Source organism: Bison bison, unplaced genomic scaffold (genome assembly GCF_000754665.1).
Source record: "Bison bison bison isolate TAMUID 2011002044 unplaced genomic scaffold, Bison_UMD1.0 scf7180017864134, whole genome shotgun sequence".
Classification (NCBI taxonomy): Eukaryota; Metazoa; Chordata; class Mammalia; order Artiodactyla; family Bovidae; genus Bison; species Bison bison.
In genome coordinates this window covers 8,275,460-8,289,840 of record NW_011494706.1, presented here as the reverse complement: position 1 = coordinate 8,289,840, position 14,381 = coordinate 8,275,460, and the positions used below count along the sequence as shown (strand labels likewise).

General features: G+C 41.6%; 1 protein-coding gene across 1 annotated transcript; it reads left to right on the top strand.

Moving 5' to 3' along the window:
• FZD1 (frizzled class receptor 1) lies at positions 1 to 3,506 on the top strand (the record flags this gene model as incomplete). Its single annotated transcript, XM_010839821.1, is given in 2 exon segments — positions 1 to 922; positions 925 to 3,506. Coding segments are annotated over 2 exon segments (1,728 nt in total), but the record flags the coding sequence as incomplete, so codon positions are not given.
• Positions 3,507 to 14,381: the final 10,875 nt, after the last annotated feature.

The following is a 14,381-nucleotide window of genomic DNA, read 5'->3' as shown; positions in this document are numbered from 1 at the left end:
CTGCTGGGGGTCCGGGCGCAGGCGGCTGGCCAGGGGCCCGGGCCGGGGCAGCAGCCCCCGCCGCCTCAGCAACAGCAGAGCGGGCAGCAGTACAACGGCGAGCGGGGCATCTCTATACCGGACCACGGTTACTGCCAGCCCATTTCCATCCCGCTGTGCACCGACATCGCGTACAATCAGACCATCATGCCCAACCTGCTGGGCCACACGAACCAGGAGGATGCGGGCCTCGAGGTGCACCAGTTCTACCCGCTGGTGAAGGTGCAGTGCTCCGCCGAGCTCAAGTTTTTCCTGTGCTCCATGTACGCGCCCGTGTGCACCGTGCTGGAGCAGGCTCTGCCGCCCTGCCGCTCGCTGTGCGAGCGCGCGCGCCAGGGCTGCGAGGCGCTCATGAACAAGTTCGGCTTCCAGTGGCCCGACACGCTCAAGTGCGAGAAGTTCCCGGTGCACGGCGCCGGCGAGCTGTGCGTGGGCCAGAACACGTCGGACAAGGGCACCCCGACGCCCTCGCTGCTGCCCGAGTTCTGGACTAGCAACCCCCAGCACGGAGGCGGAGGTCACCGGGGCGGCGGCTTCGCGGGGGGCGCCGGAGCTTCGGAGCGAGGCAAGTTCTCGTGCCCGCGCGCCCTCAAGGTGCCCTCCTACCTCAACTACCACTTCCTGGGGGAGAAGGACTGCGGCGCCCCCTGCGAACCGACCAAGGTGTACGGGCTCATGTACTTCGGGCCCGAGGAGCTGCGCTTCTCACGCACCTGGATCGGCATCTGGTCAGTGCTATGCTGCGCCTCCACGCTCTTCACCGTGCTTACCTACCTGGTGGACATGCGGCGCTTCAGCTACCCTGAGCGGCCCATCATCTTCCTGTCGGGCTGCTACACGGCGGTGGCCGTGGCCTACATTGCCGGCTTCCTGCTGGAGGACCGGGGGGGTGTAACGACAAGTTCGCGGAGGACGGGGCGCGCACCGTGGCGCAGGGGACCAAGAAGGAGGGCTGCACCATCCTCTTCATGATGCTCTACTTCTTCAGCATGGCCAGCTCCATCTGGTGGGTGATCCTGTCGCTCACCTGGTTCCTGGCAGCCGGCATGAAGTGGGGCCACGAAGCTATCGAGGCGAACTCGCAGTATTTTCACCTGGCCGCCTGGGCCGTGCCGGCCATCAAGACCATCACCATTCTGGCGCTGGGCCAGGTGGACGGTGATGTGCTAAGTGGGGTGTGCTTCGTGGGGCTCAACAACGTGGACGCTCTGCGCGGCTTCGTGCTGGCGCCCCTCTTCGTGTACCTGTTCATCGGCACGTCGTTCCTCCTGGCCGGCTTCGTGTCCCTCTTCCGCATTCGCACCATCATGAAGCACGACGGCACCAAGACCGAGAAGCTGGAGAAGCTCATGGTGCGCATCGGCGTCTTCAGCGTTCTCTACACTGTGCCGGCCACCATCGTCATCGCCTGCTACTTCTACGAGCAGGCCTTCCGGGACCAGTGGGAGCGCAGCTGGGTGGCCCAGAGCTGCAAGAGCTATGCCATCCCCTGCCCCCACCTCCAGGCGGGCGGCGCCCCGCCGCACCCGCCCATGAGCCCCGACTTCACAGTCTTCATGATCAAGTACCTTATGACCCTCATCGTGGGCATCACGTCAGGCTTCTGGATCTGGTCCGGCAAGACCCTCAACTCCTGGAGGAAGTTCTACACTCGGCTTACCAACAGCAAACAGGGGGAGACCACCGTCTGAGACCGGGGACTCAGCCGGTCGCCAGCCCTCGGCCTGGTCCCAGCCCCCCTGGCCCTGTGGAATCCTGGCCAAGTCTGGCTACTCTCCCTAGCCATTCACTGCTTTTAACAAGGCTCCTGCAAAAGCTTCTGTCCCCGGGGGCACAGGGACCCGAGGGCCCAACTGCCAGAGGCGGGGGGGATGGACAGACCTTTCTTGCTCTGGTACCAGGACTGTACGCTTTTATGACTTGTAAATAGCCTGTGTAAGATTTTTGTAAGTATATTTGTATTTAAATGACCGTTCACGCGTTTTTCTTTTACTCTCCTTGTTTGTTTGTTTAATTTTAATTATTTCGGGCGGTTTGACCATTTTTCCTTCTAGCCATTTTCAGAGCAGCACAGAGAGAAAACCACAGCGCAGCGCTCGGAGCTTCTGCGGGTGCTGGCACGCCCCTCCCTGCAGCGGGTGGGGAGCGCCTGGGCCGCGCCGCCTGGGTCTCTTCCCCGCTCCTTTCTGCTCCCTCCCTCCCTTTCCTTGCTAGGGTCGGGACTCTTTCAGGTACAGAAATCCACAAAGCTTCCACATCGGAAGGTGGGCCCCGGCCGATCCCAAGTCTGCTCTTGTCCGGAGCCAAATTGCCAAGACGGGCCCTTAGACTATCCGAAGCTGAAATTTTCACAGTCCAGAACCTTCCCCGGCTTCTAGGAGGCCCACGGATGTGGGCAGGGGCAGCCCCGGGCTCCTTGGCTCAGGCCTCCAACGCCCAGACACTCCCTCCTTCCAACTAAGTTGGTTAGAGGGTGAGTGGGGTAACCAATGCCAAACTTTTTAAAGTCTCATTTTTGGTGGATGAGCTCATTTCATTCTCTAGCGTCTAAAACCTGGTATGGGTTTGGGCAGCGTCATGGAAAGATGTGGTTACTGAGATTTGGGGAAGAGGCATGGAGCTTTGTGTGGGTTGGGAGAGACAATTCTAATTGCATACGGATACCTGGCAAACTGCCTCTTAAGATTGAGAGCACCCCTGTTTAGATTTACCTTTCTGAAAAGTGGAAACACTAGGTCACCTGGAAAGCTTTGTTAAGGAGCTGATGATCTTTGCTTTCCTTAACAGGAGAGCAAGACCGTAAACTGAATATGAAAACTTGAAGGAGATTTCAGTGTAATGGATGTCCTCAAAATGAAGTGGTACTTTATTTTCAATCAAATAATAATTAGACATATGTCAAAGTTTAAAATGTACATTGTACATTTGTACATTGTAACATATGATTATTATTCAACAACACATTCTGAGGGAGGAACAATCCACATCACTAATAATAACCTGGTAAGATTCCATGAAGTAAAGGAGGTGGAATAATTGATGGGATTAGCCACCGAAATAAACAAAATATGGGCATGTATGCTAAAGGGAGAATGTGTGCTGCGGTTCTTCTGCACTAAATCCTGTGTGTTCCTTTTTGGATTTACAGAAATGTGCCCAATGTAATCTTTCAAAGCCATTTAAAAATATTCACTTTAGTTCTCTGTGAAAAAGAGGAGAAAAGCAATCTTCCTGATTGTATTGTTTTAAACTTGTAAGAGTTTTATAAAAATGCCCGTACTTAGGACATAAATCTATCTATGTCTGTCATACCCTAAAATGACAATGCTTGTTGAATTTGGTATGCATTTATTCTGTTCACTATCACAAAATCATCTATATTTATAGAGGAATAGAAGTTTATATATATATATATAATACCATATTTTTAATTTCACAAATAAAAAAAATCAAAGTTTTGTACAAAATTCTATGATTTTTGCGCCTGAAAATAATAGAGCTGAAACTGTCTACACTATGCACTAACTGTCTTTACATTGTATAGTGTCTGTAGGCAAACCCACAGTATATAAATTCAGGAATTCAATGAAAAAGTCTATCTTTAAACCTTCAGACCAGTCCTTCCAAAAAATTAACTGGCTTCCATTGTAGTGATTGATGATGTGAAGTCCCTAGAAAAGATCTGTTTCCATGACACAAACAATATAACAGAAGTTTGCAAATTATTTTCTTACCTGCAGAAGATTATTAAAAAGAAAACTCTAATTTTATGATAGCTTTTTTTCTGTAAAGAATAAATTTACATAACTTTCTATAATATGGAGGTTGATTTTTAAATCATCAGCCATCATCTTTGTCACAATTTTTATGAGGTGTTATCTTATATTTGGATATTTCAAAACCATAAACAGGCAATCAATAAATGGTTACCTGTGTGTTTATAAGCATTTTAAGCAGCAGTTAGGTGGATAAGGCTGTTTTGTTGTTTGTTTCTGAAGACCCATTTTTATATTGTTCAAAGAACTTGCCCTAGAGGAATTATCTGGTTGGTCTACTCTGAGAATTTATATAAATGTATAATATGTAGTGTATATAAGTATATATCTATGTCTATATATAAAATATACACACTAATTTTTATAAATTAAAGATACAAAGTTTACTTATATATTTTACAATATGGAAATAAGGTTATGAGAAAAGGAGAATTCCAGATGGAAAACCTCAAATACCTTTGGAAAATAAGTCTCTTATCCCTTTATGCACTAAAAATACCTATATTAAATTTTCCCATGAAAACATTTTGTGATAAAATGACAAGGGGCTGAAATGAAGACCTTTAATACAATAGAGTTAGTTTCATGGTTGTAAGGCAGTTGTCACATAAGTCATCATCATCATTTTAAGGCAGATGACAAAATTAAATCTAACTGAAAATAAGAGCATTCAATTTCAATTACCAAGGTGCAATTTTATGTTTCTTTTTCTTTGTTACATTAATCTAGTATTAGACGATATTGAAGAAGGTTTTATTGTATAGGCACATGAAAAATAACAATGCTTAGGCTAAGTTAAAAACATCTTCTCACTAGATAATTCAACAGATAATTTCTGGAAACATTTAAGATTATTAGTCTATCCAAATAATAAATATAAAGCATTCTTATTATGGGTGTTCTTAAAATGATGTAACTATAAATTTAATGCAGACAGGTTTTATAATGCTAGCTTTAAGCAACTTTAAAAGACAGTTTTAAGTCACCACCAGGCTTTGTTTTTAGAAAACAACTTTTAAATTGTGTAGCATATAAAAAAGCCAATGTATTCTTTTGTTTCTTGTAACAGTGATGGCAAAATAAGACTTGCCTGAAAAACCATAAAGCTACTGGGAATATGGTCCCATTAATAAGCTGTTTCCATGACAAACCCTATTTTCAAATTATTTGGTTTGCCTATTTTATTTTTTTAAGCCAGCTATCAATTGGAGTCAATTTTCCCCCTTACAGTGTGTGTGCTTGGTTCAGCTTTTGTAGTAAATCTATGCATAGTATGAAAGCTTTCTAATGCTCTGTTTAAAAAAAAAAAAAAAAAAAGGCCAGTTTTTACTTATATTTTGTGGGGGGCAGAAAGTCATATTTTTAATCTCAAAGCCAGTCAGTGTCAAACATATGCAAAACAGCTGGACTGGATTTTTTGGTTTGTCTGAGGCAGTCACTTGTTAGCCTGAGTTGGTCTTGGTTCTTTTGTCTCCTCAGAGCACTGAAGCCTTCCGCTGTAGTTGTCATTCTCAGTCTAGCAGTGAACTGGGAAAGGAGACCACAGTGAGGAGTTGGTGGCCAATTAAAAAAAATGCCTAAACCACAAACCATTTCAGGACTTGAGTGACTTCAGATCACTTTCCATGATACCATGGTACATCCTGGTACATATTTATTTTTTTAAAGGATGTCATATTTTTCAGTGTGTATTTGTGTTCATCTTCAGCTGCTCTTTTATTGCTTTCTCATCCATCTGTTGGCTATAAGCCAGATTTTATGTAATGTACGTGCAATTAATTGAAACCAGTGTTATGGCACTGGATAGCTCTGATACATTTCTGATTATAATGTTCTCTGTAACTGGGGCCTAAGAGATAGTCAAAATGTGATCATTACATATGTCTTGAGGTGGACACTAGGAATATTGTCAATAAATACTTCATGGAATATATTAATACAAACATAAAAGTCTTGCAGGATTAAGCTGTAGAAATAAAAATAAGATGTGGACTACATATAAGAGTTCCCCAGTTATATTACTAAAAAGGAATTGTGATACAACCTTAAATTCAAGACTTATTTTAAGACCCTTACATTTGAAATGGGGTCTTAAAAGGGAAAGGCCAAACATGATAAAGTTAATTCTGGTGAGTAGTAGGATTTATATCCATATTTTGAACTGTTGGCAGATACCTTTAGAATTTGTGAAACAGTTTTTGAGCTTCATGACTCAGAATTCTGTAAAACTTCTGGGGCTTAAATATTTCTATTCAGTTTGGTCATAACTTTGACAATGGATGGATAAAACCATAACTATAGTGACAAAACAAATTATTGGTAACCTGGTGATAAAAAGAGAGACTCCAGACTAATTTTCTTAAGTTTTATCATGAGCTGTGGTGACACGTGTCTCTACTCCATTACAGAATCAAGTTCCTGTTTAATAACACTTCCATTGGGGACTTTTGTTTATAAGTTGGTTTGGGAGCCTAATAATGGATCAAATAAAAGGATTTATCCCAGAAATCTTTCTCATGTAATGGATAGGATCAAGTATAATCTATATCTTACAATGAACATATAATAAATATTCTAAAGGTTATCATCAGTTTTATAGGTCAAGCTGATTCTTAAAATTGTTTGAAAAGATAACATTTTCCAAAAGCAGTTTCTCTAAATAAATCCTTTTAAGATAGTGATATTCTAAAAAGGTATAATTTTGAGTGATAAAAATAAAATGACACTGAATTTTCTAAAGGAATCATTAATACACTAGTTGAATGTCATATTTATATAGTTAATAATCCTAAAAGCAAAGTACTAGAATAGCATTGATTTGCACATTTTATACACGCATGCTACTTTTTAAATCAATTTGCTTGAAGACAATTTTTAGCTTTTAAAATTGGTAATATGCATATTTCATATAAAGATGATCTCAAGAAATTTCATTCACAATATAGGCTTTCAAAACATGTTCACAGGACTAGAGTGATTACCATGAAAAGGAAACACTATTGCTGTTTCGAGATAGTTCTCAGTGGCCTGGATTTCTTTTCTTTCCTTTCCTTTTTAAAATCCAAGTATCCTCTAATTTGTGGATATCTCCATGTTTCAGATCTCTATTAATGTTTGAATTAAATTTGCAGGGGAATAACTGCAGGATCCCCCCATAGACAAAGTGTGGCCTTTATTTCTTTTCAAGTTGGCAGCGTGTCCTTGCTTAAATGAAGCACTCAGAGACAGACTGTTCTCTTGCCCTTGGAAATGCTCATCTTCACAAACACAGCAGCAAATACCTGGAAGTCATACAGGCTAGTTAAATGTATATTCCAAATGCCAAGTGCTACTTGATTGTTAGAAAACAGAGAGTTTTTTTTACTTTAAAGGCAGATTTAGATACTGTTCTTGACCTTATCTTTCCAGCTCTTGGAAGATACTTTCTAAAAGTTGGCTTCAATAAATATTCTGTCAAAAACTCATAAGTCAGACTGGGTACCACTGTTTGGGTTTGTCCAGGACTGAGGAATTTCTCGGGATGTGGGATTTTCAGTGGTAAAACCAGGAAAGTCCTGGGCAAACTGGGATGATGGATCAAATTGTGCTTCCAAGATAGAGTAAAAGCTGTGGCAGTCACCAGTCCAGCATTAAAACTATTCCACTGTAGTTTTAGCCTCATTCATTACTGTATGAAAAGCCAGTGAATACAGCCCTTTGTAACTGATCTTAACAGTGAGTACCAATCACCAGAGGCTGAGTGGAACATGAAGGTATATTGGAACAAACCACACTGATATCTTGGCCATTCTGTCTCTGCCTTCTGGAGAAATGGGGCACAGAGATAGAAACTGAAGTGGCCACTTGGAGCCCTGTTCTTGCTGCTTATGAAACCAGGTCAAGTAGCTATTTTTATAAAAGACTCTCAAAAGTATTCCTTTGGAATACAATGTTTTGTTTTGTTTTGTTTTCTGACTGATGTTAGAGTTTATCAGATTGTAAGGAATTGTTAGACTTTTGCATATGGTTTTCTTTCTTTTATTTTTCTGTCAGTACAGTTCACTGTAATGAGATTACAAACTCAAGCAGGGATCACCCCAATGGCCATACATCAACACTTAATTGTCATACTTCTTCTCAGAGGTAAATAGGTTTAGAACCCATGTTTTCCCCCCAAATGAAAAGTTGTATCTACAGGAATGAAAAAGAAGTAAATAAATTTAAAATTCTATGGTGATTATTGGGAGTTGGAAGAAGTAGGGTGTGGACTGGGAAATCCATGGCATTCTGATATCTATTTGCACGGAGCTCTTCAAATTGGTCTACGCCTTTTTATATTGACTTCATCCTTCTTGTCATCCTTCTGATTCATCCATTCCTATCAATCTTCTTGTAAATACACATAAATTTTCACTGCCTTTGTTGCTGAACCAAAACACCATTCTTGCTATCTTTGAATTAAACTCGATGTAAAGAAATAAAAAGATGTGCAGATAATGTAATTATTTCAGGAGGTACCTACACATTTGACTCTAAAGCCAAAGTTCTCAATAGGGAGCAATTTTGGCCCCAGGAGATATTTGGCAATATCTGGACTCCTTTTCAACTGTCATAACTGAGGGGTAGAGTTACTATGGGCATTTAGTGAGTAGAGGCCAGGCAGGATACCAGACATTTCACATGTACACAACAGCCCCTAACAACAAACAACTATCTGATTCCAAGTGCAAAAGTTGAGAAATGCTGCTTTAGAGGAATACTTAAAATTGTGAACACATATTTTTAAATAATTAAACATTACATTTATGAAATAGGATTGAGAAAAATATGGATTTACTTGTGCCTCCAGCATGGGCTTTACTTTTGACTTGCAAACATTGTAAACATTGATGAATAGCCTGATGACATTGTATCGCAGTCATAGGCAATGTCTTCATCTGCTTAGGCTGCTGTAACAAAATACCATGGAGTGGGTGGCTTAAACAACAGGCAGCTATTTCTCATACATAGTTCTGAGGTCTGGGAAGTCCAAGATCAAGATGCCAGAGACAAATTTCCTTAAGTATGGAACCCTCCCTCCACATACCTACACGGTGGGGATCAGGATTTCAACATATGAATTTTGTGGGGAAGCAAACATTCAGCTCATAACAGTCAATAAAATAAATGCTGCTTTTATTACTTCAATCTAGACAGGGACACAGAGTATCATAATTTTAGTGGGGGGAAAAATCTGTAAATTAGTTTATTGGAAAATCTCTTTAAAGTGTTAGTATTATGCTATTATTCCTCATATTTCACATTTCCAGTTTCTTTATGCAGGTCCCTGCATCACTGAAGGTTCTTCTACAGAGGAAGAACCTTGGCCTGGGGGACAGAACACTGGGGTCCAGTCTGGACTGGGCTAAGCACGCTGGAGTTCCTTGAGTGAGTCTGACACACAGGATTTCATGAGTCAAATGGAGACACTAATGAAATAATAGACTGCAAACCCTAAACAGTGAGTGAAGTGTGCAAGTCGCTTAGTCGTGGCCAACTCTTTGTGACCCCATGGACTGTAGCCCACCAGGCTCCTCTGTCCATGGGATTCTCCAGGCAAGAATACTGGAGTGGGTTGCCATTTCCTTCTCCATATAAACAGGGAAGCTCTGTACAAACCCTAGGGGTTTCCACTCTGTCTCACACTGAGCTAATTAAGGAGGAGATTGAAACATCTCGAAGACTCTTGGCTTTGACTACTCCCTTCCACTACTTTTGTAAAAGGACGTTCCAGTCACTGAAGGGACTCAAGGAGACTGGGGGTCTTTCTGCAGTTTTCTTGGTCACAGGCCTCTGACTTTATCACTACACTTGGGTTCTCTGGGACACACACAGGATTTTCCCCAGTTTTTATGAGACTGTGGTTCAATTTAGGATGAACTGATCTGCAGTGCCTACCGCACTGAATGGGGTTGAGTCCTCATGAGGAGAAAGAAGGGTTTTGTTTGAGAGGGCTGGTGTGGGGCAAGAATTCCGCTCCAGGAGTGTTTAAAGGTCAGAACCGTAGGAAGGTTAACAATATGTTCCAGGTCCAAAAGCAACAGAATTCACAGGCAGACGCTCTGGATTGGGAGCCCTCACAGAGCAGCACAGGTGCCTCAGAACTGTCAGTTACTTCATTAATGAAGCTGGGGTAGATGTGTGAAGCAGCTTGAGATAGTCTGCTTGATGTCCTCAAGACAGACAGGTTGGGGTCATTTGGCACTGGAAGCGGTGCAAAAGAAAGGGATATAATGCAAACCAAAGCCAACCAGTCTTTCTCAGAACTGAGTCTCATGGGAGTAGACAGAGTGGTAGCTGAGTGGACACATCTGGTGAATAAGGCCGTAATCCTGAGTTGGAAATATGACCTTTCATCTTCCTCTTTTTCAAAAAAATCAATTTCAAGATAATAGACTCGTGGACACAAAGAGGTTGAATGTCATCTTGGAAAAGAATTTTGGATTTGCAAGACGTGGTTTGAATCTCAACTAGCTCTTAGCCTCAGATCCATTTCTCTAAAATGGTAGTAATCACAACTTTTTACTAATTCATATGGTTGTTGGGAGGATTAAAGAAATAAAGTATATAACAGCATCTTAAGCAGGTGGCTCAGAGGCAAAGCCTCTGCCTGCAATGAGGGAGACCCGGGTTTGATCCCTGGGTCAGGAAAATCCCCTGGAGAAGGAAATGGTAACCCACTGCAGTACTCTTGCCTGGAAAATTCCGTGGGCTAAAACCCATGGGGTTGCAAAGAGTCGGATACGACTGGGTGACTTCACTTTCACTTAAGCACTAGATCTAGAGACGTTATCCTTCCTCTCCTCACTGTATATTTCTTTTCTCTCTTTTTCTTTATTCTTCCCTGGAGAATCCCGTGGACAGAGGAGGCTGGTGGGCTACAGTCCATGGGGTTTGCAAAGAGTCGGACACGACTGAAGCGACTTAGCACACACATAATTCTAACTATTATTCTCCCCTCTTCACTTCCCCTCCTCACTCTTCTCTCCCGTAATTCCCTCCCCTTCCCTTCTTCCCTCTGTAAGTTATGTTTATCGCTGATGGAAATTGAAAATGCCTAATGCAAACTAATATATTGTTCCTGCATGCTCTTTTCAGGCTAAGCATGTTTTACAAGACTTATTCAGATGAAGATTAAGTTAATGGGCAACCTTAAGGTTAAGTGACACAAATAAGGTTCTGTATATTAATCAACTAGTGATGTTGCCCTTATAGTATAAGTGCGTTTTCCTGCATTCCATACCCACCGTGGGATTCACCGTTTCAAATTCAGTTTCTTTGTGGATGCTAACAATTCTGACCTAACTGGTAGGTTGCACACTTGGGTAATATGGCAGCAGTTCTTCAGCACTGCTCTAAATCATGACCAGGAAGAGAGTCATATCTTCCTTTTAGAAATAAGCTCCTCTACCAGACTGCTAACTAATTGAATTGCAGGAGTCCTTTGTCCCTGTTGACTATAGTGATAGTGATTGTGAAAATATTCCTTTGATATTACTGGAACATACTGAATATATTTTAATGCCTAAAGTGTAGCAGGGTTGAGGGCTTACATGGGTGCAGTTAGTCATTTCATTATCTCATTATTTTTTTTTATATAGAAAGGGCAGCTGGACATTCTAGTGCCTTGGTGACCCCCAGGGTCTAGAGTATTGGTTTCTTGTTGCTGCTGTAACAAATTACCATACACTTGAAAAATACAAATCCGCTGTCTTACAATTCAGAGTGTGACATTCATTGGACTATGAATATCAAGGTTTTGCATGGCTGTGTTTCTTTCAGTAGGCTCTAGAGAAACATCAATTTTCTTGCCTTTTCCAACTTATAGAGACAGGCTGCCCGCCTGACTCTTGACACCCTTCTCCCATCCTCAACCCAGCAATATTGGATCAAGTCTTTTCTCTCACTGTCTGACTCTCACCAGCTGGGACTGGTCCCCTGATTTCAAGGACACGTATGACTAGATCAATGCAGGACAAGGCTCTAAGAATTATAGTGTTTGAATTCCACCTGCCACATCTACATTTAGCTGTTGGAAACAGCTAGAGGATCTTTTTTTTTTAGAAGAAGTATTCCCATCATATTCTCATTCTTCACAATTCCAGTTTTTAGAAACTGGCTTCCTAAATTCCTTCTGTTCTTCATTTTGTCCTCTCAAAGCATGTTTTTCTTAGTGGTCAATCCCTCACTGACTGCCCTAAACCCCATTTTCTGTTAAGCAGGCTGCACATCAGCTCTCATCCTCTAATGCTACCAGATTTCCTTGTATTCCCGATGTCATCTTTCTTCATGTTCCTTGCTACGTATCCTCTTGTTTGCTACCCTTTTTGTTACCCTATGTGTCTTTTCAATACATTTCCCTCCGGATTCATGTTTTATGTCTGTCCTAGAAATAGGTCAGAAAGTGACAGTGACTGACGAATGTCAAACATCATCTTCCAAGTGAACAATAATATAATCCCACTGTTTTTTAATTGCAGGTGATAAAACTCAATGGTTTCCATCAGAAGCACACCTGTCAAAATGATTGTAGTTTTGCCCTTTAAGGAAGCACTGGATGTGAGAAACGGTTTACCTAATTCACCCCATTTCAGATTAATTTGATCTGTATTTCTAGCTGTGACTAAAGATTTTAATTCTTTATGAAGTTACCACCATGTTCATAGAGAAAATTTTTTCTCATCGTTAAATTTAAACATTTTGTTGAAAAAGAAAAATTTCAATTGCCTGGGTTGCATTTTTAGACAAATTCAGGTAATGAGCATGCCTGCCCTAATTTAAAATGTTATGTTGACATTTTTGGAGGAGAAATTTTTCTAGCATTACAAATGCATCCTTAAAAATGTTCTCTAAAATATGACTTTTAGCCTACACTAGAAACAAACTGCAAGATTTTTTTTTTTCTATCTACAGTGTTATGGCTAAAAGTACATATTTTCCTCCCATATACATAGAAATATGTCTGAAAAAATATGCCTTTTTCAGCAAGTTATTTAAGAAGAAGGATTTCAAATATTCATATTTATTGCCAAATATGCATTATTTGCAAGCATCTACATTCGCAGGGATAATATAGGGATACAGAGAATTTCTCAAAATCAATAATGAGTTAGCATGTACAAAGTTATGGTCAAATACATCTATCATTTATCTCTTTTAAAATTTACACCATTCATCCTCTCTATATTTTTTCCCAAGTAGAGATAATTTGATGAAAGTTCATTTGAATGCAGCAATTGTTCTATAAAGATGTTTTTATTAATATACAGCTTCATTAGAGTCAAGTTGAATTAATATAGGAGGTATAGGGTGTGTTTGAAGATCCCAGATAAGGCAAGTTATAATGAAAACTTATTCAATGCTAACTGAAATAAAACTATATGATCCTCAAAACATGCAATATTTATCAAGGATGGTAATGGATTATTAGAAATTCTTAATATTGAGTGTACAGTAGAACCACTCAAGGAGCTTAATAAATATGAGGCTTTGGGGCATCTGATTTTGTTGGCCGGGGGAGGAGGTTCCCAAAGCTCCATTCTAGTGATTCCGACACAGGTGGTTCTTGAGTATATATATTTGGCTGCATTGGGTCTTAGTTCTGGCACTCAGGATCTAGTTCCCTGACCAGGGATTGAACCCAGGTTTCCTGCATTGAGAGCACAGAGTCTTAGCCACTGAACCACCAGGGAAGTCCCTTGAGGTGTTTTTATTGAAACATTTGAATTAGGCAAAGTTAAGGAAGTGAGTATTAATAAAAGACCAATAGTGCTCAGTCCAGGAAGAGAGCTAGCTTGGAGAAGGAACGCCCTAGCAGCCCGAGTCGGGGTAGTGGGACCTTGGATGGAACTGGTGACTACATACACGGAAGGGGCAGTGCCAGTAGGACCCTCTGCTCTACCCGCCTTTCCCTCAGTTTTTGATGGGGACAGCTGAGGTTTCTCAAGCTTGTGTGAAGGCTTTAACAAACACAACCTCAAGACAAGTCCCTAGCCCTTTCTCCTATCTACAAACCTCCTTTTATAAAGACTTTGGAAAATTCACTGGACTCAGAGCCTGAGAACTATAAGAACTAGCTTTTTAGAACTCTCAGCAGGGAGGTGACTCATCCTGCTTGCCTTTGTCCCTGAAGATCAAAATTAGAAACTGCCAGGTGCCAGTCTGGTGTGCCCAACAGGTCCCTCTCCAAGGCCATGTCTAAAACTCTTATACTTTTTTTTTTTTTTTAAAGGATAGGGCTTTAATTCCATAGTGGAGTGAAAGTCGCTCAGTCATGTCTGACTCCAACTCCATGGACTGTAGCCCACCAGGTTCCTCTGTCTGTGGAATTCTCCAGGCAAGGATACTGGAGTAGGTCCTTCTCCAGGGTATCTTCCTGACCCAGGGATCGAACCCAGGCCTCCTGCATTACAGGCAGATTCTTTACCTCTGAGCCAGAGGTTAACTTAGAGTGACTCCTTTATTAATAGTTAGAAGACTTTCAGAATCCAGTCAGTTCACTGATCACAAGGTAGGGAAGGAGAAGGGTCTCCTTCTCTCACTTACATA